This window comes from Vidua chalybeata, chromosome 5, assembly GCF_026979565.1.
Source record: "Vidua chalybeata isolate OUT-0048 chromosome 5, bVidCha1 merged haplotype, whole genome shotgun sequence".
Lineage (NCBI taxonomy): Eukaryota > Metazoa > Chordata > Aves > Passeriformes > Viduidae > Vidua > Vidua chalybeata.
The window spans coordinates 20,609,470-20,632,146 of record NC_071534.1 but is presented as its reverse complement, the minus strand read 5'-3'; the positions used below and the strand labels follow the sequence as shown (position 1 = coordinate 20,632,146).

The window sequence follows — 22,677 nt, the reverse complement described above, 5'->3', positions numbered from 1 at the left end:
TGGTGTTACTGGAAATGTTCTTGCTTCTGATAGATTTCTTAGCTCAAACACAACACAGCATGAATGTGGCTATATGATTTCTAGTACTAGCTGTATCAAGAATGCCAAGACACCCAAGGCTTTGTGTGACTTTTATCAAAATTAATTAGATTGTCAGTATATTTTTCATCATGTAGCATCTCCCAGGCATTCCTTGATTTCTGGGGATCAATCCATTTCTTTTCTCCCAGGCAGGAGTTTAACCAAGATGACATTGTTTTGAATTACCGGGACCATGATGGTGATCTGATCCGCTTGCTCTCCGATCAGGATGTTGAACTCATGGTGTCTCAAAGCAGAAGAAGTCCCTCTGAGAAGCACTTTTTCCCTTGGAAGTTGCACATCACTCACAAAGATGACTTAGGTGTCTACAACACTAGTCCAGGAACAGGTGCTACTCAAACAGTAGGGGCAATGTAAGTGCTATATAGATATCCCTCTCTGCAGGCAGTTTCCTTCAACGTGTCTTTGGAGTGTCCTTGAAATGAGTAATTTTTAGTGATATATTATATTCAGTGTAAAATCTGTACTTAGTTAACTTCTTCAGCTTTTTAGCACACATCTGCAGTACAGACATCTACATAGAGACCAGAGAAAGTGAGGAATAGAGAAATAAAATCACAGGCCATATTTACAAAGCAAGTCAGTGCTAGCCTGCAATAGAGGTCTCCTGAGCCCCTAGACGTGCTCTAGTTTCTGTTCTCACTCCCAAGGCTAGTTTTTTGTCCAAAATGTCTTCATAAGCTTTTGTTTTTTCTCTAGACTCCCATAAATTTCTCTTCCTTTGCTGATCTGAAGGTTTGTGGGCCACTGTATAATTATTTCTCTCATGTTGGAGTCTGACTGGGCATTCAGAGTTTGTCCTAGGAGCATCAACAAAACTTTTTTGGAGTTCAGTGAAGAAATTGCAGCCCATCTTAGATTTCTTCTTTTCCACCTACCAGTATATTGAATTCTGTGAATCAAACCTAGTACACCTGTGGTGTTCCTTATAGACCTTTATATAATTGTACAATCTACTTATTTTCATGTCCTGGGAAAATGTGTAGGATATCTACTAAAAAAGCAGTTTCTTCTCTATCTTCTGCTTTCTGAAACTGCATTTAAAAGTAGAACTAACAAGAAATTGCTGGATCAGATTCTTCAACAAATAAAGTTTAATATTAGTTCATCATTTTTTATTTAAAAGTGTTTTTTTTGGGGGGGGGGCTTCTTGACATTATTCTACTTAAATATTACAAAATGTAACTTCCTGCTTCAGAGGCATTGTAGCAATGCAGTTTAGAAAGGAGATGTAGAAACAGCAATGATTGTGTCACTGGTATCATATGTGGTGATACATAAGAAAATGCATTGTAAGTTTGAAACCTAACAGTATGTATGGACTGCAAAACTGGTGTGCAGGATTCTTTGTTACTTGTTCCTGAAGTTCAACAGAGCAAGTGGCACTCACAGATTTTCACTGACAGCTAGGTCCTGTGATGTAACCAGCATCGCAGCATGCCTCTTTCAAAACAGAGGAGCATTGTCAATGAGAAGGGAAAGGGAGGGAAAATGTCTATTAGGAAACAACTGTCCTCTTTTATAAGGGTGCTGGAAGAACATAAACACATTGGCCTTTGAAAATCAGGGCAGGATGATTCCCCTCTGCCTTTAAACTGCAATGCAAAATAAATTCTTCCCATCCAGCCAAGTTACATATTCCCCTAACTGTCTGCAGGTTTTATGTGGCCACCTTCTCATACACAATTACCACAGATATTTTCCATATTCTCGGTCTTGCTTTGCATGTTTCCCTTATTCACATGATAGTTTTTTAGTTTTTTTTCTTTTTGTTTGTTTATTGATGCAGTTCTGATGAGAGAATAACTGTGCTGACTGTGGTTTTGGTCAGTACCATGGGGATTGAGAGGAGGAGTAGCAGTGCAGGACAGACAGACTCTGCCAGTTATATTCTGTATCTGGGGACTCATATGAGCCCCCATAGTTTATCCCTGAGAACACAAACCCAAGCATGTCTCTCCCGTATGGCTGCCTAACTTTCCTAAGGTTTATTTTTGAAAGCTGCTGGGCTAAGTTTTATAGTTGTATTAAAAGATCAGGCTGCCTTGGATGTAGGATAACTTCAGATCAACCACTCTCATCAGTTTTGTTTCCTCTATGTACTAAAGTACTTATAATTTATTATTAATTGTTGTTGAAATGGGAAAAATTAGAAATATTACTAAAAATGAAGAGAGAAAGGTACTTCACTCTCCCTCAGTACAGATGTACAAACAAAAATCCAGAGGGATCCCTGCCATGAAGATTGTCTAGTCTCGAGCAAAGCAAGAAACAGCACTGGAGTGAAAAATAGAAAATTCTTTCTTCATCTTTCTTATGTCTGCTGCAGCCAGTCCTGTATCTTTCTTAAAATACATAAGTCTCATGATCTGGTAATTGCTAACACACAGATTGGCAATGACAAACTTCCTTTCCCTCCCTTCCCAGTTAACCTAACAGTCCCATCTTAGTACGTGCTTTGGGGGCTAAAATAGGAAGTACAGACTTCCTATTTTGTCCAATTGCACAGACTTTCCTTGAAAGGGTGGTGTCAGCTTCTCTGAAAGTGGCATTTGAGGTTCACAAAAGATGTAGTAGTTATTTTGAAGACTTACTTGCCAAGAAAATCCTGTGGTTGGCTTATACTTCTGTCTCCAGTTCTAGGCAAGTGTGGGTTTGTTGATATCTGCATCAGAGGATTCTGGTGCTGGGGGGTGGTGCTGGGCAGGGAGAATCACCCATCAGGTTGAATCATCTGCCTCACAGACACCCCTGGATTCAGGTAAGGGAATGGCTTCCTTTCTGGGGGAAGCATAATGGCAGAGTCTGCTCTCATACAAGGACTTGTGAGTTACTGAAGGGATTCCTTAGCTGCAATGATTATTCAAGGGCTCAGCCAGCTCTTTTCAGTCCAAGGAAGTGGCTTTTGGGAATCTAAAAGTCAGTAGGAATTGAAATAGGTTTTTTCCATGCTCCACTAAAGTAGAAAAAGTCTCATAGCTGTAATGTATTTAAGTAGGTGTGTGTATTATGATTTTGAGAGAATGATGGGAGATGGCCAAAAAGACCTAAATTCCAATATTGAACAGTGTGGTCCATGGTCCTGGAACTGTTCAATCTACTTTCACTTTCTACAATCACCAGAAAAAAAAATTAATTTCTTTGGTAGTATGTCTACAATTTGCAACTTGTTAGGGGGGCACTGAGAAAAGTAGTATGTTGAAGGAAATCCTCAAAGTGAATGAACATGGAAATCCATCCATTATAGTTCCTAGGAACTGTGTTGTTGAGGTCATATTCTTAAGGAAACTAACCACTGTTGTCGTTCATTAGGAAGGCTTTAAGCATAAAGAGCAGAAGAATTAAATTAATTTTAAGGATGAGTTCTCATCACAAATTAGGATTTTTTCTTGTTGCTACTCAGCTGACTGAATCCCTGCATTTCCTTGGAAATATACATTTACTTCATTCTTTGCTTGCATTGCAACAACACACAATGAGAAGATGTGAATTTTGTCCTACAAGAAATGCTTGGTAGAAGTTCTTCCTGAATGTTACTTCAACGTGATCTTAAAGAAGTTCCCTTATTCAGTTTTACTTCTCTTTATGTGAAACGGAAACAAACAGCTCCACAGTAAGCAGGGCAAGCGAGTATCCAGTGGGCAATGAAAACTCTGAAATTCTGAGTTAGGATCAAGCCTGTGCGCCAAGGACAATATGAGCATGAAAGAGATTTTCATCCTGCTGCTGTATCTGTATTTGGTCTTCAATGTTCAAGCCATTCAAGGTGAGATTCAAATTTATATTCTCTTTTATCCTTCCATTATTGCCTTTCGTTTTAAATCTGTCTCCTTCTATCAGCTAATGCTCTTCCTCCTTTTCTGCTTGATTTTCTGCTTTCTTCTCCTGTTTTCTAAGCTGTAAGAGAACAGATCAAAACCAGCATGTAGCAGGTGCAAGTGCAGCCAGATCAGTTGTATGTTGGTGTATGGACAATTGAAATACTGTATAAATGGATGAGATGAACAAGCTGGTTAGCTAATGAGTGAATGGAAGAAGGGATAGACCCTGATAATAAGTGAAAACATAGGAAAATGAAGGGCTGCACAATACAGATGGTAATGAACAAGAGCAGAGACATATGGCCAGACACCAGACAGTGTGGTGGGGGCTACCAAGGCCAAAATCCAGATAACCTGATTTTTTTCTTGTGGAATAGTTGACAGATAAAGAGAACATCTGCCATATACATTGATTGTGTTTCCTTTCTTACACAAAGAGAGCATATTTCTTCCTTTCCTTTCCTTTCCTTTCCTTTCCTTTCCTTTCCTTTCCTTTCCTTTCCTTTCCTTTCCTTTCCTTTCCTTTCCTTTCCTTTCCTTTCCTTTCCTTTCCTTTCCTTTCCTTTCCTTTCCTTTCCTTTCCTTTCCTTTCCTTTCCTTTCCTTTCCTTTCCTTTCCTTTCCTTTCCTTTCCTTTCCTTTCCTTTCCTTTCCTTTCCTTTCCTTTCCTTTCCTTTCCTTTCCTTTCCTTTCCTTTCCTTTCCTTTCCTTTCCTTTCCTTTCCTTTCCTTTCCTTCCTTTCCTTTCCTTTCCTCTCCTCTCCTCTCCTTTCCTTTCCTCTCCTCTCCTCTCCTCTCCTCTCCTCTCCTTCCTTCCTTCCTTTCCTCTCCTTTCCTTCCTCTCCTTCCTTCCTCTCCTCTCCTCTCCTCTCCTCTCCTCTCCTCTCCTCTCCTCTCCTCTCCTCTCCTCTCCTCTCCTCTCCTCTCCTCTCCTCTCCTCTCCTCTCCTCTCCTCTCCTCTCCTCTCCTCTCCTCTCCTCTCCTCTCCTCTCCTCTCCTCTCCTCTCCTCTCCTCTCCTCTCCTCTCCTCTCCTCTCCTCTCCTCTCCTCTCCTCTCCTCTCCTCTCCTCTCCTCTCCTCTCCTCTCCTCTCCTCTCCTCTCCTCTCCTCTCCTCTCCTCTCCTCTCCTCTCCTCTCCTCTCCTCTCCTCTCCTCTCCTCTCCTCTCCTCTCCTCTCCTCTCCTCTCCTCTCCTCTCCTCTCCTCTCCTCTCCTCTCCTCTCCTCTCCTCTCCTCTCCTCTCCTCTCCTCTCCTCTCCTCTCCTCTCCTCTCCTCTCCTCTCCCCTTTTCCTCCCCTTTTCCTCCCACACTGTGTCCTCTCTCCCCTTTTCCTCCCACACTGTGTCCTCCCCTGCCCCCTAATTTGGTTTAACAGAGTTGGGAATAGGAAGCACACCATACCTGCCACAAGACTAGGCCTATAGCCATCCTAAAGAGTGTTATCAGGAGTTGTGTCCCATGGACATTTACCTTTTCTAATGCAGATGCCTCACGTCTGCAGTAGCTGGAGGAGTTGTGCTGCCTGGCCCAGCATCAATTACAGGATCTCTTCCTTTGAGGTCTCTGAGGGAAAATGTATTACTGTGTGGGTCAGACTGGGTTCTTGGCATTTGGAGCCTTAGCCCCACATTCACACTTCCACATCCTTTTCTATGTGGGGTGCTCCATTTTCTGGTTACACAAGGAAGGCAGTAGAACTTATTTTGTACTGGTTTTCAGTAGAAGATCAAAGTAAGGTCCCTCTTATGCCTCCTAAGACACCATCATTCTGTTCTGATGGGTTTTTGCCTGGAAAAAGCCTCCCAAACAAGCAGATTATAGCTCTCATCAAGAAATATTATTTGAGAGAGCACACTCATGTATGCACCTTTGTCATCTGAAGGTGCAATATCCCAATAGTACAGCATGGATATTGCCTTCAGAGAAAATAAGCAAGGATAAGAAAGCAGCTTGCTTCACAGTGCATGTGCCAGAGGCAGTCTGTATTTTTCAGCTTCACAGTTGTGAACTTAAAAAAAAATATCCTTGATGAGAGGTCTGGCCATCTCTGGATCATAAATCTAGTTCCAACAAATTAGTTTGGACATTTGTCTGAGTCATAACAAGACTATCCCAGAGCATCTCACTTTTAAATAGACCTTTCTAGCTGTAAAGTTAGTAGCAAAGAAGTTCACACAGCAACATGTAAGGAGGAAATGATCACCATATGTCTGCCTACCATGGTATCTACTAATCCTTGGAAATACTCAGTGTTTGAAAACTGATACTTTGGCTAGAACTGTATGCCTTGCAGACACAAAGATTTCACTTAATTATTGTTAGTTGTAGCTTGCTTTGGACACTTCTGCATTGTGGAGATGTGCAGAATGGTCACAACTCTGCACATATATTCATGGAGTCACGCCCCATTCCTGGAGACGTTCAGGGCCAGATTGAACAGGGCTCTGAGCAAAGTAGTGCAGTGGAAGGTGTCTTTGTCCATGGCAGGAGGGTTGGAACTACATGATCTTTAAGGTGCCTTCCAATCCAAACATTTCTATGGGTCTGTGATTTTCTGGTGCCAAGGGGAGAGTTCTATTATCTCATCTCTCACCATTTATATTTTTAATCACTGCATCTTTCCTTTGCCTGAATTCCTTTCCCAGAGAGTATCCCAATGAAGAGCTTGAAGTGCTACAATGACTACAACTCACAGGTGACCTGCACATGGATGGAGCATTCTGCGGCTCATGACCTTGTTAGTATGATTCTTTACCAAAGGGATAATATTAAAATGTAAGTACCTGAAATGTGCTGAGCTAGATAAAAGTCCAAAGGGAAATTGGCCATAATTTGGAATCCTGGGGACATGCAGTCAAGGTTTTACAAAGCATATCCACTCTCTTTTTGAATTAAGCAAAAGTTATACCTGCTTCTGAGGCCTCATCTAAGAAGAAAGGAATGAATAGGCTATGCCACTGGAGTTATTTTCATCACCTTTACAATTATTTTCCATAATTTTGTTGTAGGATCATAGATATGAAATAAGATGGGACATATAGGCTGCTAATAATTAGCATTAGGAGAGAAGGAGGTGTCAGAACAAGTGTGAGTATTGTTTGTAAACCCTAAAGGGAGGAGACATTCCCCCTGTCATTTTGCTCATTTAGGAGCATCACTGAGAGTGTGGTTTTGATAACTTTTGAGAAATATGTGTAGACTGTATATTTAGGAGATGGAGAGGACTGGTAAATTCTCTATCTGTACCATCAGTTTTCGTCCCAGAGATACTGGTGTGTTTATGACGGTATCTCTCTGTTACATTTGTTTCCTTTTCAGAAGGGAACCAAATCACCAGACTGGATTGTTGGTGAGGATAAGAAAGTACGGAAATGGAGGAATAGTTAAGGGAGAGAGGAAGGCAAAGATGAATAGTTGTGAAGAAAATTATTTAGAGTCTGGGGATACAGGAAGAAAAGGAAAAAGGAAGAACTCTTGATTTTATTGCAAACAAGAGGGAATTTAATAGACCTAAAAGCAGATGAAAACAGTGAAAGAACTTTGGAGCAGGATCTTGAAGTTAAATACTTCTGGGAAAAGATGATATAAAGTTCCTTGGACTTTTGGAGGATTCTCTGAAACATTGGTACATGATGAAGTGTGTGGATCATGAAACATAACTGAGGTGAACTAATCAGACAAGCAGGTGTTAAACATGGACAGTCACACAGCTGAAATCAAAATGGCCAACAATTAAATAAGATCAGCTCATAGGTGAAGAACAGTTGACTAAACCCCAAACTGTAAGGTAATGCTGCTGAGTAGATAGAAATAACTTCAGGGCCTCACACCCTCTGGGCTGACTCTTTTGCTTAAGACTACACACATACTGCAGTGTCCAATCCATACGTCAGCAATGTCACTGGTTTCATTGCTAATACCCAACTTACAAAAATAGCAATAGTGCTGAATAATGCTTGCTGACATATAGTTGGCTAGAAGACTCCATCCTAGCCTGGAAGAGAGTATTTGGCCTAAAATATTCACAACTTAATATTTCTCATCTGAGCTGGAACAAGATAATATACTGGGCATGAAGCCATAAGCACAAACAAAATTCCACAGGGTACATAAAGAAGCAACGCATCTCTCCAGCAGCTAAGGCCACTGCAACCACACAAAGATTATCCTCTCATGCCTAGTTAAAAAAATTGTTTCTAATTTTCATGATGCTCCTTGGCCTGGAGAAAGGCCATCTGAAAGGATGATTAACGTTGTGGATGAAATATTTAATGAATACTTAAGGTCCCTTGGCAGAACAGAACTACTAAGGATACAGAAGTACATTTTGGTTGAGAATCTTTTCCTAAGTGTTTTTCTAATACTGCAAAATGAAAGTCTTCAAGCAGCTTAGGATCATCAGAAATTTTGTGGCCTTTAACTCTGAGTAAAAGGTGTTATTTACATGACATTAATTTTCATCATACTATTCCTTACCTAAAAATATCAGATTACATAGAGCTAGGCTAAAAAGTAACAAAAATTAACTAGTACTGTAACATTCTGCTGTGTGACTTTGAAATGGGGAGGCAAAATTCCGGTGTAAAAATCTTTCTTGTATTAACTGATGCAAACCAGGACTAATAGGAGCAGTGAGAAGAGGCTATAAGTGCCTTCGTGAATTATAACAACAGGATGGGATGAAATTGGTTTCAGGTGTCTCATTTTGCACTAACTCCAGGTCTTTGGATCAGATCTTTATAGATCACTTTCTCTGTACACAGGGAGAACAAGGACATGTTTTGCAAACGCCAGACAGAAAATTACTTGCATGAAACTCCAGACGTGTATGTACACTGGGTCTGCCACAGCACTACAAATTCTTTTGGAATAGGGGTAGATGATATTTATGGCTTCAGACCTAACAAGGTTCTTCAAACAGAACTGGATGTTGATCTTTTCCAAAATGGTAAGGCTTAAATATCAAATTCTTGTTTCCCCATGAATTTTAAGGATTTTTGAGAATGTATTTGCTGTTCATTTGGAAGTGAATTCCACTTCCATTGTGAAAACTGCCAAAGAGTTCCACATTGAGAAGGCTGGGTAGGGAGAGAAGAAGGCAAGTTTCTGAGAGCAGCTGGACCTGGTATCATCCCAGGAGCTAGTAAAGCAGGAGGTACTTGGTCTGTCAGGGATAAGATACTCTGGAAATGGGGAAGCTTACCTAGATGTTTTCTTCCCCTCTTTGTGTCATTTCCTCATTATCTCCTCTCATGCATTGTTCCAGTTCAGCCCCTCCCACCTCAAAACCTCTCAGTCAGCTCAATGACATCGGGGGACTTCCTGCTGACCTGGAAAACAGCCGATGGAAGCCAAGGGCTGAGCAATGCACTGGACTATGAAGTCACTTACAAGCGGGAGTGGGAGTCCTGGGAGGTAAGAGCAGAGGAGCTGAGCTGTCCTGGTTTGGGCTGCACCATTTTGGGCAGTTGAAAGTCTGTGGTAAAAGTTGTGCGAATGAATGGTCTTTCCATTCTCAGGGACTGTGAAGAGATACAGCAAGTGTTGTTTTGGTTCAGGTGGAAGGGACTCTCTTTCTGTTAGCAAGTGACTTATCCTGTGAAATACCATTTTTCCTGAACTGAATGTGAAGATCTCTTCTCCACTCAAAGAAACTTCCAACCATTGTACTTGGATTTGAGTTGGAGTTGAATCCCTCTTAAACTGAATTAAATCACGTTCCAACAGGAGGCCATATGTTCGTGTGGGGAAAACAGCAAAATACATTTGAAGTTGCTCCCCCTTTGAGACAGATATGTTTTGGGTTTTCCTTTTTATTGTTTTTTTAAAAGCTTTTAGCACTCCATATCCTTTGCCCTGTCATTTCCCTAAATCTGCATATGTTTCTGTTCTGTACCTGTCAGACTGATCTTTAGATTTTAAGGGAATTGTCTTGGCCAGATTCCCACATAATTCTGCACTGAGCAGTGCTGTGAACATGTGTAGCTGGAGCTGAAGATAGTCTGGACTTTGCAAGCTGCTGGAGTTTACTACTTGTTGTGGGAGGGATTGTGCCTGGCAGTGGCCATGCCTTGCCCTTACCGAGTTCTGCTGCAGCACACGCTGGAGCCCTTGTGCGGCAGCGAGGAAACACTGCATGGCAGCACGTGGCATGGACCATCACACTTGTGGGACTGTTGGAGATGCAGCCTGGCAGTCAGCTCCTCCTCTCACTCTTTCCCTGTCTTCCCTCCACCTCTCCATTTCCCCAATGTCCCAATTTCCTCTGTCCCTTCCTCTCCCTCCTCTCCCCCAACAACAGGAAGCTGCCTCGCTCTTGCTCTCCAACACCACCCATTGCAGTCTCAGCCATGAGGACCTTGTCCCAGGGAGCAGCTACATTGCCCGCGTGCGAGCCAGACCAGGGCAGGCCAGCAGCTTCTCTGGGCAGTACAGCAAGTGGAGCATGGAGGTGTCATGGAAGACCCCTGAAGGTAGCATAGGATGGAGTGGGTCCATGAAGGGTTGGAAACTGAGAAGCCAGAACTTTCCTGTCACTAACCTTGCACTTGTGTTCTCTGAAGGTGGCCTTCAGCCCAGGAATCTTCGCTGCCTCTTCAGTGGTGGAGATCGTCTGACGTGCAGCTGGGAAGTGAAGAAAGTGATCACCACCTCTGTCCTCTTTGGCTTGTTCTTCAGGGCCACTCCAGCATCAGAGTATGTGCTCTGCCCATGGCAATGTGTCTGTGCCGTTCCCATGCTGTTTCTGCCTGTCCCATTCCCCTGATTTCCATTCATCCTCTTTCTTCACCTCAGAGAAGAGGAGTGCTCTCCTGTGCATGAGAAGACTTTGCCCCACACCCCATATGTGGTCCAGAGCTGTGAGATCCCTGTTAGCAATTCTAGTAGCCAGAGGAAGTACCATGTATCTGTCCGGGCCAAGATAGAGGACAAGCTGATTGAAGCCTACAAAAACAGTGAGTTTCTGTGTTGTTTCCTGCTTCTTCTTCTTGATTCTTGGAGAGATCCCTGTCTGAGCAAGTGGGACTGAGGACAGTGGTGTTGAGGAAAAGCGAGTGGGAAGTGGAAGAAACAATCACTGATGAAGAAAGGGACTGTATCAGGTCAGAGCTCTGGGGTGTAGATGTGGAGTTCCTCAGTGGCACTTGTAATTCTGAGGAAGGTGACAATGATGGAAACTGTTGTGCAGAAATCCAGGTTGTGATCTGGAGCTTCTCAGAGAGCATTTGCCATCCTGCTGACTTCTCTGTGGTTCACATTCATGAGTGTCCCAGGTGACAGGGGACTGTGGTGAGAGGTGTTTGTAGCGAGTAGGAGTGTGTCACTATGTGATTTCCAAAGAAGTCAGTGAGATCTTGTGGGTCTGTGCAATAGCCCTGGAACACTGGATGAGGTAGGAATCCTTTGCCCAGTGAGGTGCACCAGGTAGGCCATCTCTGCCCACATGTATCCGAAGGTATCTGGGTGACTTTTCAAACTCTAAAATTAGGGCAGCTCCTGCAGTGGGTGAAAATATCAAGAGGTAGCTCCAAGAGAATTGAAAATTTCTGGAAATGTGGTGGACAAGTACAGATATTTCAACTATTGTTTTGTTGCTTTTCTGTACACAGGGAGTGCTCTCAGTATTCATGGGTATGGATTTTCTGTTATTTAATACTGTTGTATACTGTTAATAATGTTATATTTGACTAGAAAATGAAGATGCAAGGAGTTACGAAGTGTTAAAAAGCTGAGCCATTTTACATTGCACAAAACAACCTTGTTTTCAGTCCCTGGAAATGATTCACAATGTGGAAAGAGAGGACTGGACCAGTAGGTTGGTAAGTGCTCTGAGACATTCAGTGTGTTTCAGTTCAGGTGCTGCCACCCGCAAATGTGTCAGTAACAGCAACAGAGAACCAAGAGTATGAACTAAGGTGGAAAAAACACGATTTGAATTACAGCTTCATAACACAGAGATACCAAGTCAAGTACTGGGAAAACAACCGATATGAAAAGGTAACTTATAAAGTGCAGGAGTCATGGATATTTCTTTGCTGGTCAAATGGAAAGACAGTTCTTCTCACCTCTGTCATTTGTGCTCCTCCCCTCTCCCCAGACTCTCCAGGTGTTAAATATCAGCAATGATGAACCTCCCTTCATCTTCACCCTGCAGATGCTGGCAGCATCTACAGAATATAGGGGGAAAATGCGTGCAAGGGTGAATAGGCCTCTGGAATATGAGGGACCTTGGAGTGAATGGAGTGAGGAATTCACCTGGAAGACTGAGAGTGGTACTTTTCATGCAGCTGCTTCTGTCAGGTTTTGGTGGACTGCTAATGGCTGGGATGGCTCTTTAGTATAACACATTCTCTCAGCTGGGGTTGGAGTGAGGTGCAGCCATGGCCTCGTTGGAGTCACTTACCAAGGCAGCTGCCCTGCCTGCTTCCTTGCAGTACATCAGCAATGCTAGGGAAGGAAGTGAATGACCTTTTAAGCTTCTTTCTTACTTGCCTTCATGAGGTGAGTACAACTAACCATAAAGTTCTTCATGTGGAGAATGAATCAAAGACATCCTGCTCAAAAGATTATAATTATTTTCTGATTCCAGTAGTGCATTCTGCTGTCAGTGACTAAAGAGCCTGATACTTTAAGAAGATAAAAGATAAGCCATCAGCTTTTTATATTTGCAGAGTGACTATAAGGTTGTGTAAAACACACAGTGGAGTCTGCTAGAGATAAGATCTTTACATGTTTTTTGCTGTTTATGGACTTAAAGGCAGAAAGTCTGCCATCATACAATCTTTTGCCCAAAGTAATATGATCTTGCATGATTTGTCCTGAGGAAGGTTGTAGTGGTTATACTGTGGGCAAATTCTGATGCATGTATTCAGGAAGAAATTAGTGTGCTGTTGTGGCTGTTAGCAGGGAGAGCTCTTAGAAAATCTCTGAGACCCCATTTCCTCAGAACTGTGCCGAGTCAGGCAGACTTAAGATGTCTGAAGCCGTCTGTTGTTCATGGTGGAGTAAGGTTCATAACCATATTTTTATTAGCTTAAAATATTTAATTCTGATGTCAGTAGAAGCTAAGAAGTGAATCAGTAAAGGAAACAATGAACTCCTTTGGTCAGTACACTGTTCAGGTCATGTTTGGCCTGTCCCACTTTGGAGGGTATTCCAACAGTTTGAAGGTCCGATGATCCTCTTCCTCCACAAATCAAATTCCCTGAATAGTGGCCAGAGTGAAAAACCTGTTGCAGGAAACAGTCACTTTGCAGGTGGATAGCTTTTTCTCTTTTCTCTGTTTCAGTTCTGGCACCTGTGGTTCTCCCAGTGACGCTCCCAGCTCTCATTGTTGCTTTGCTGATAGTTACTTATTGCAGCTATAAGTATTTCCTCAGGTAGGCTTGCATTGCAACATGGAGACTTAGCAGCCCATGTGGGTGGCATGAAGTCCGAGGCACTTGTCCCCCAGGAGAGAGGTCTTTGTGGAGATGGGCTTGGTGGGCAGCCTTGTGCATGGCTGTGCAGGGCAGACAGTTGGGTGATGCTGTGGCACTGCCTCGGTCGTGCCCTGCTGTGCTGAGTAGCACGGTGAATGTGGTGCAGCCTTTTCTGGTAGCAGCAAATTGAGAAGCAAATCTTGAAAATTGTGTTCTTGCTGCAGGAAGAAGAAAATGTGGGAGGAAAAGATTCCGAACCCCAGCAAGAGTCTCCTGATCCAGGGCTACCTGGGGGTAAGAGGGAACTGTACCTTGAAGGATTCATTATTTCTCTTTCTTTTTCAGGACTTTCAATAGTCTTAATAGCTCTTCTTGTTTTCTAGTCCACAATGAACAGATATCTTCATTTATCTATTACTTGTTTTTAGGAGAAGTTCTGGTCCTACTCAACAATGCTTTTGTATTTAGCAGACTTCTTTGTGCTGCGTTTATCAGCATAACTGTGATTTAAAATCAATGTAGAAAAATTTTCTGTACTTTAAAATTTCCTGCTCTTGTGCTTTTAAAAGGGGGCTCTTAAAACCTGTCCAGCACTTGTGGATTTACCAACTCTCAAAAGCAGGTTCCTAGGGGACACTGCCTAGTAGCTCCCTGAACAGCTTGAAGTTTGGTCTCTTGAAGACCAGAGTAACAACTCTACTGTTCCTTTTTCTTTTTTCCCATTACTCTGAAATTTTAAACTCAATCATTTCATGATCACTTTGACTAAGAAAACCACCTACTATCAAATACTTTAGGTCCTGCATTCACAAATAACAAGTTTACGAGGGCATCTTTCCTAGTTGGCTCACTGAGTACTTGTAGTTAGGTCAGTGGTAAGGCAATATGGGTTTGAAGAAACCATCTTCTGGAGAGGAGAATATACCTTTGAGTTGTATTAGTGAAGTTGTATCCCTGTTACCAGGTGCTGTAGGCTCTACTATTTGTTTTCTGAATCAGGATTTACTATTTGTTTTTTGAATCAGGAATGTACAATTCCTGATTCTACTGCCAGTGAGATGCTGCTCTTTGGTCATGTCTGCTTTTCCATTTTCAGAAAGGACATTTGGGAAGTTTGCCAACAAGCAACCAGCTAGACTTCAACAAATACAACCTTTCAGAAAAGATGGAGCAGGCTAGCTTCCTTCAAGTTGTGGACAGGTGAGTGAACAGCACATGGTAGTGACACTGGGAATGGTCTCTAAGACCTCACTGCATCATGGCAGAATATAATCAAATGTTCTGTCACTAAAAATCCTATACAAGTTGTTTTTGAGGAGGAGATTAAATTTTTTACTACAGGGGTAACTACATCTGCAAGAAATTTTTTTTCTAAGCCTGTGTGTAGCTATGTGTGTTTTCAACTAAGATCAGTTTATGTTTTGTGCTTAAAGCAATAATGTCTCTCAGGAGCAACTTTTAACTTTCCCACATTCAGGCAGGCGAAGACTTTGGCAGAGTGCCTTGAAGGGCAGACTAAGAAGACAGATGTTTCCCCAGTTACACCGGACCTACAGAACTCATACCATGCTTTAAATGAGTCAGAGCATGCCCCAGTTGCCTGCTCAAGTCAGAGAGCTGGTCATTCCTTTTCCATTTCAAGGAGAAACAGTGCTGATGCAAGTATTGCTTCCCACACAGCAATCCCTTGCTTTGCTTTCAATGGTCCATACCTGTATAGCCCAGTGGTATCCTCTCACCCTGATATACACCAGACCCTGGAAATGGACCCTGTGGGACTCAGTAAGAAATCAGTTTCCCTTCAGTATGTGACTCTCCCAAGGGAAGACTCTCCCCAGACCCCACAGAGGCAAGAACAGCCAGGAGCAGTTCGTCCAAAGGACGTGCTCTCAGATCAGCAGGAAATGATGCAGCACCTCAATGACAAGGAAGAAGTCTCACAGGCCTCACCAGCCTGTGGGGAAGCCACCAACAAGGGAACACAGGAGCAGAACTCTCCAAAGGCTCTCAGCTGTACCACATCTCCTCAACAGTGCCCCTTGGAGTACATCACCACGGACAGCCTGTTACTGCCATCAGCCAGTACCTCCACCCATCCTCCCCTTGTCACAGCTGAGGAATCACCCTGTGGCTCACAGCAGCTCCAGCCTCCCAGTGACCACTCTTGCCATGAGTCTTCTCTGGGGGAAACTGGTGTCATGATCCCAGTTTCAGGCCAAGCACCAACCTCATCTCCTGAATTGTACCTGGATACCTTTGGCAACTATCTTACTGTGCCTGAAGGTCTCCATGAACATTCAAAGCCCACAAAGATTTCTTTGCCTGTCTTAGAGAAGGAAAATGGTATTCCTAGAAAGCAGCCTTTGTCAGAAGGTAACTTGGTGGTGTTAAACCCTGACAGTACTGAGCCAGTTTTCCTTTGCCAGGTTGGTGACTATTGCTTCCACAGCCTAAAATCCAGCATGAAGATGGATAATAGTCAGGAAGACCACCAAGTCAAGAAACTTTCTGAAAGCGAGACAACACTTGGGCAGCCTGTATGTGATGATGAATCCATGACGGGGAAGGAAAAGGATGTATGGAAGAGGGAAAAAATACAGGCCATTCAGCTTTTCAAAAACCTGAAATCAGATGATTACTTTTCCTGGCAACAATCTTTGAGGATCAAAGAAAACTGTTAAATATTAATGAATACCAAAGAGACAGGTAACTGAAAGAGGTTGCAACTATCTGGTGAAAATGAACCCTCAAACCTAGGAACAAATAAGCACCAGTTCCATTTTCAAGCTTCCAGTTCAACTTGTTAAAAAACTTGAAGTAGCTCAATGTCATTCTCAGTGGTCTTCACAGATTTGGCATGAAGGACTATACAAATACTATAGTGTAGTGTTTTTCAAACTTTTTGGCTTATCCATGATGATCAGTTTATCCTCCTGATCCTGTAATATGTCACAATCATCTTGCAATTATATCAGATTGCTTGGCAAATCTTGTGGCAGGAAATGCAGACTTAAGAGCTTGAAAGGCTATCAGAAGAAGACAAGTTTGAAAACCTTGGAAAAAAAAGTTCTATCCTTAAAAGCAATTTTGTTTAATTTCTGTGCACTTATAAAATAGCTCTAAAAGTCACCAAGGAACTTTTATATCTTTGCCTTTCCACTACGGCATGAAATAGGTATTGGCTAAGGTGAAAAAAACCCAGAGACTTACAGAAGTGTAAATAAAAAAATGAGAAAAAAGTTGTTGAAATCCAGGAAAAATTTCTTAATGTTAATATCCAGTCTGTCACAGTGGATTCAGAGGATAATGAGGAAACATTACTGAGATACATAAAGCAAGTTGTAGAGAACCATTTGGAAGAAGAAATATTACTGAAAGAAGACCCAAGAGCTCCTAAGGTTCAGTGAGAGGGAGTGGGGCAGATAACAGAAAATGGCAGGTAAGAGATGCTGGGAAGGTGCACAAGCCTGTAACTGCTGCAGTTCTTCTATTTCTAAGTGTTGAAGTACTATATGATTTTCTTTTACATTTATTGACTGTTTATGCATTATATACTGCATCCTAAAGCGTAATTGATTCTTAGTTTGTTTTTTTTTTTCCTTAAATAATGAGAGGTGGGAAAGAGTAGACCTTTTTCTCAGTTTTGCTGTATAGAAAGTGATGCAAGGTCAGAGCATTTGTTCAGAACTGCTACTCTGCAATCAGTGAAAAGACTTTGGTTTCAGACATGAAGGTGGACTTGACTTCCAAAAAACCATATTTTTTTTCAAATATAAAATCTGTATTAATAAACATATTATTTCTTCCTATAAGTATTTTGTTTCATATGTTAAAAATATTGTGTTTACAATAAAATTACTATTAGCTCATTTGCTCAGGTCTCAAAAAATTCTATAGGTTCAGCTATATGATATGTGAGGTAGGACATTTTTCTCCTGACTTTGCTGTATTACTTGACAGAAAAAAGAAGTTCTGTGTTTGTGCCATTTGATTTCTCCTGCTGGGTTAATGGGACTGTGCTGATTCAGAAATTACAGTGAAATTATTTGGATTTTTGAGAATTTAATCATTGTAAATACCATTTTAAATCTGAAAGGTGTGCAAATTGAACTTGGTACTCTTCACAGCAGAAAGCAGGCAGTTGCAGCCTCTGATAGAGAATAGTGATGAACACTTAGAGAGATTTGCAATTTAGACCTTTTGTAATCAATGGATTTTTTTGTTAATCTCTTCTTTGGCCTTTTATAAGTGGCACAATTAATTTCTTCCAGGCTGTATAATTGTGCTCTATCGAAGCATATCCTAAAATGAGATGTTCAAATTCATATGCAAATGTTGTATCTGAATTCATATCTTAGATATGCATCACTTCGCTGGGCCTTGAATTGCTGGGGTTTAATAATCAAGAAGAATAATGAGTGGGAGAAGTTTTATTCAACTCAGTGGCTTTTGGATAAAGCCTATTTGCATTGTGATCAGTACTGTAAGATGTGATCAGTACTCTGACAGCTCTCTGTTCCTTCTGTTCCTCTGCACTTCACTGGGCATTTGCAGAGGCTGATTTTGGAGACAGGATTTACAGATAAAAGCACATTTGTTATGGTCCCACAGAGATGATATTATCATCTGAAAGAGCCTGGAATTTGCAGAGTCGCATGCCCTTGTCAGGATAGGGGAGCTGAACAGTGGTTTGCTTTCCGACTGTAACAATTCATTTAGAGCAGAATGAGTTTCTGCTCTAGGGACTCTTTCTTCAATATCCACCTCAGTATCATTAAATAAAATATGTAATGAACATTGGAAACAGAGCTCATAATCTATGGTTCTTCTCTGCCAGAGGAATCCACTTCTTACTGGAATCAAAACTTCTATAAATTTCACCTGTTGCTGATCCTATGAATTTTCCATTCTCTTCTGCATGAGTTCCAGATGCAGTGAGGGTGGTAAAAAGCATTTTATAATCCTGTAGCCTGGTGATTCAAGACTTAGAAGTAGGCATGGATCCTAGGTCTTCGGCTTCCTGATCATTAGCTTGAGCCACAAGTTACTGTGCAAAGGCAAGGTGCTGCTCCCTTCCCCAGTGCTAGGTACTGATAAGCAAGAGAGAAATCATCATTCTGAAGATTCAGGAGCCAATTATGACATGCTCCTCTCTGTAGGGCTTCTCACTAAGTAGTTCAGCCCCTCAGCCTGTATATCTGCATGATGAGTCACCAATGTTTCCTACATAGTCAAAAAACGAGTTATGAGATAATTGCAACCCTTTCCTTACTGCATACTCAAACATAAAAGATTGTGTCCCTGTTTTAACAGCAGGCATTTTTCCTTGCTCTGAAGTAATCACTTTATTATTCCCTTATCATAATCGTCATCAACCAGAAACATATTACTTGAATTTGCATGAGACTAGGGTAGGAAGTTTATTGTGACCTCAGTAGTTCTAATTAAGCTCACTCCTGAGCTGGTCTATTGCTGTATTTCTGTAGGCTTGGGGGTTTTCTCTTATGTAAGGAAGGAAAATGGGGCTGAATGGTTTGCTAGAAAAAGAAACCTGTGGCAGAAAGCCCTCCAAGACCTCAAGGAATAATAACTGGAGAATTTCAGAGAATCTTGTACCTCTGCTGGGTAATGGAAAACAAACCAACCCATCCTGCAGTCCCTGCCTAGTTTCTTGTTTACAAGCACAATCTTATTCCCATAGAATCCACTCTGTCTCTTCTCCTCACTCCCTACATGCTCCCTTTGCTCTCACTATGGAGATGGAATTTCCATGTAAAAAAACTCCACATGTCACATTCTGTACATGGGGAATCAGTAACACTATGACTTCATGCCTCTTTTTGCCCTTTAGAAGTCCTTTCAAGTGTATGCCAGTATTCCATATGTTCCAACCCTGACCCTAATAACTCCTCATACAACACAGTGGATGTTTCACCACAAGGTTCAGTGGTTCAGCGGGAACCCAAACTCCTTTACAAATTTGTACAACATGAACCAGATTGAGGTCAAAACCTTTGTAGGTTGGTTGTGTGCTTTCCAGCTTGTTGGTAGGGAACCATTTGGTCCTCATTCTTGATGAGGATGATTTGTTTGTCTGGAGAAGTAGTTGTAAAGCTATCTGAAACAACTGGACAGCTTTTCCTATTCCCTTCTTAAAAATTTTCCAGCTTCTTGCTTGCGTTGTGCACATACATTGCAAAGGTTTGGGATGAGTACTTTTTAATCTTCTAAGCTGTTTGTCCTTCTCTGGCACTCAAAGTTACATAGATTGTTGACACACATTTTTGAGTTTATTTCGTGCACTGCAGATTCAACCCTTGAATTCCTTGACATCTCTCTTTGTTTTCCTTTTGTCCTGGATTCAGGGATTTAAACCAGAATAATTTTGGCAAGTTTCTGTCCTTTTCAATGCACCTCTTTTCATCTCAGAATATTTGGCGTAACCATAACCCTAGGTACAGCAGTAAAAGCAACCTTGAGCTGAGGCTGGTGCCCAGCAGAAAGGTGTGGAGGGAGCCATGTTTTGGCAGTCCTGTGTTCCCCTTGGCATGGTTTTTTTAACTGCTGTGTTCCCAAATCAGGGAAGAAAGGAAAACAAACTCTCTGGAAGAGAGATATGATCCAATAAAACACAATTGGAAAAAAAAAAAAGATAATTTTGAAATCGAGTGACTACAGCCAAGTATAAAATGAAAAGAGGTGCAGTGAAAAGGACTGAAACCTGCCAAAAGTATTCTCATTGAAATCCCCAAATCAGGGAGGAAAACTAAACAAAAAGACAGGAGAAGAAACTGAAGATATTCAATGCTTAAGAGAAAAAGAGACAATTCTGAATCAAAAGCAATTCTGAATGAAAGCGATAAAAGTGAATGGGATGACATTAAGTGCAGGGAAATGGACCGAAGCTTGCTCAATTGATCCTCATTGGAATTGCAAGATTCCATTCCTGTAGTGACAGGACAGTGGGCAGTAGTTTTAAACTGAAATAGGATAGATTCGGATTGGACATAAGGAAGAAATATTTACAACGAGGCTGGCAAGACAAAGAAACTGGCAGCTCAGAGAAGTTTTGGATGCTTATTCATTAGAAGGTTCAAGGCCAGGTTGGATGGGGCTTTCAGCAACCTGGTCTAATGGAAGATGTCCTTGCCCTTGGCAGGAGGTTTGGATCCTTCCAACCCAAACCATTCCGTGAATCTCTGGTTCTATGACTCTAATCTCATATCACATTTATACCTAATAGCTTAGTGTTTTCTCCATCATCATTAAGTTGGAGTACCTTAGAAGAAATGTTGCCTTTCTCAGTCATTCAGCTCTCTCAGGTAAGAGATCTCTCACAACTTGATCTGCCAGATAATTAATAACCATATTGAAAACTATAATTTTCCTGGGAGAAACCACTTAAATCCTTTCTTCAATATAAAAATTAATCATAAATTTTTTCTCATTAATTTTCTGTCTTTAAAGGACTTCAATCTACATGACAACCTTCCTTTTATCTCTTAGTTTCTTGGAAATGAATTTTTGAGGGACTTCAAGCTCTTTAGACATCTAGGTATGAGGCATTAATTGGATAACCCTGTGCATGTTTGCTTCTGGAGTTCTTCCGAGAACTCTACCAGTTTTTTGAGGCATAAACAAGTCTCTTTTATACAGAGATATTCTGTATATCTCTTCTCCAGAACATTTTTTTCTCTACTATTTCTATTTTTCCTTATAGTTTGTATCATCCTGTATAAAAACGAGCCTGATTGGTTAGTAGTTCCCTGGATAGTTCTCTGAGTATTCCTCAAAATCCTTCATTTGGTATTTCTTTTTCTCTGATGCTGAGGCCTGCTAATGGCTTTGATTATTTACCTCATTTACTTGTTCAGCAATTGAATGTTTAAATTCCTTTACAGATTTATATCATAAGAAAGCAATTGAGTAATAGTATAGGTTATGAAAGGCTTAAAAAGAAAGTAAATATGTTTTATTACACAGTAAAAGTTAGTTGGAAAAGATAATTCTAAGTTATCATTTTTTCTCTACATGTCTTGCCTCATTTACTTTTTTCAGAACATTAAGGCTACAATAACTCTGCCTTTATAGCATGAGTAGACTTACAAGAGGCCTAAGTTCACTTTTTAAATTTGTATATGATATTTTAAACAGCTCCTTTGTCCAGTGAAAACATTCTGTCCTTTAACAGCTTCTTAGCCTTATTTTTGCCAGTTTTTCCTTAAAACATTATTGTATTTGTGCCTTTCACTGTTTCAACTTGTACTAGGTCTTGTATATTTTCAGGACTAAATCTGTTTGTTTTCTTGTGAGTGCTTTCACAAATAACTTCAAGAAGCAATCATTTACAGTGGCTAAAAAATAGACTCTGTGGCTAGATTCATACTAGCTAATAAAGTAAAATAAAACAAAGCATTTGTCTTGATTTGGTTGCATAGTTTTATATGCTCTGCTTATCCAGGTTATTGTTTTTTCTCTGTATTTTTCTTACCTTCTATTCTATCCCTTTTTCTAAGTCATAGGCTTTCTGTGATTTCAGACCACACAAATAGATCAATCTGAACAGTTTATTTTCCACATCTGGCATCATTTCCTTGGTTTTCATTTTAAAATTGCCTCATAGTGTCTTTAATCTTAAATGTCAGCAGCACTGATTCTGTTTTGATTAGGTGGAATCCATCTTATATAAACTTAATCTGCTTCAAAATGTTACCAGATAGTAATAAATATAATCCCCCTTTCCCCACAGAGTTTAATCAATCATGCAGTGAGACTCTTATCTGACAGAGTATATAAAAGCAGGACCATTGAAGAATGCTACTATGTAGGACTGCTTTTTTCAGCCTCCTGGCTTAAACTTTGCTTTCAGAACCTCTCACCCACTGTTTCTTTGTTGTTGGGCCACAACCATTGGGTTTTTCTTGGCACATACTGAGAGAATTTCTAGATACCTTGTGCTCTGTCGTCTTTTCAACTGCATGTGTCTTTTTTAGTAAAATGTTGGTCCATTTTTGTATTTACTTGGTCATGAGAAATGAAGGAGATGTTTTCCTTTTTTCTGCTCCTGAAGGGAGCCCATCCTACTTAAGAAGACACCTTTCAGCCTTTGCTGCACATGGTACCTGTTGAATAACTCCTGGTGCAGTGTTGATAGTGTTCATGGAACTCCTCCTTTTGGGAGGTGACCTCCTCTGCGGGGTGGAGACCAGATCCAGCAGGGGGTACCTGGCTACTGTGGTATCAGTCTGTGACATCACATGCCTGACAAAGCTTCCACTGTGTCCAGGAGAGGCTGTGGATGGCCTGTACAGATATGGCAATACTCACACGGTGT

At 41.2% G+C, this 22,677-nt stretch overlaps 2 protein-coding genes and 1 long non-coding RNA gene across 6 annotated transcripts in view; 2 read left to right on the top strand and 1 right to left on the bottom strand.

Moving 5' to 3' along the window:
* Positions 1-1,213, top strand: part of NCF4 (neutrophil cytosolic factor 4) — a 51,553-nt gene extending 50,340 nt beyond the window's left edge. For all 3 annotated transcript variants that reach the window (XM_053943827.1, XM_053943826.1, XM_053943828.1), the window contains one exon: positions 231-1,213. In XM_053943827.1, coding sequence (XP_053799802.1) covers positions 231-459 — 229 coding nt within the window. In that variant the 3' untranslated portion in view covers positions 460-1,213. The remainder of the gene's footprint in view (positions 1-230) is intronic.
* A 2,551-nt stretch (positions 1,214-3,764) lies between these two features.
* Positions 3,765-17,155, top strand: CSF2RB (colony stimulating factor 2 receptor subunit beta). Of its 2 annotated transcripts, XM_053943337.1 has the most exons (13): positions 3,765-3,868; positions 6,567-6,696; positions 8,685-8,869; positions 9,188-9,336; positions 10,223-10,394; positions 10,485-10,617; positions 10,717-10,877; positions 11,774-11,919; positions 12,020-12,194; positions 13,211-13,301; positions 13,568-13,637; positions 14,440-14,543; positions 14,821-17,155. In XM_053943337.1, the coding sequence occupies exons 1-13, from the start codon at positions 3,799-3,801 to the stop codon at positions 16,022-16,024; spliced, it is 2,790 nt and encodes a 929-aa protein (XP_053799312.1). In that variant the 5' UTR covers positions 3,765-3,798; the 3' UTR covers positions 16,025-17,155. The 2 variants fall into 2 exon arrangements, with proteins under 2 accessions (XP_053799312.1, XP_053799311.1); XM_053943336.1 differs by lacking the exon at positions 3,765-3,868 and having other exon boundaries at positions 6,633-6,658.
* On the bottom strand, positions 3,875-22,555 carry LOC128788366 (uncharacterized). Its single transcript, XR_008431049.1, has 3 exons — positions 22,466-22,555; positions 5,392-5,484; positions 3,875-3,999 (listed from the first exon to the last, which is right to left on the bottom strand). It is a non-coding gene; the product is annotated as an uncharacterized LOC128788366 (long non-coding RNA).
* Between the last annotated feature and the right edge of the window lie 122 nt (positions 22,556-22,677).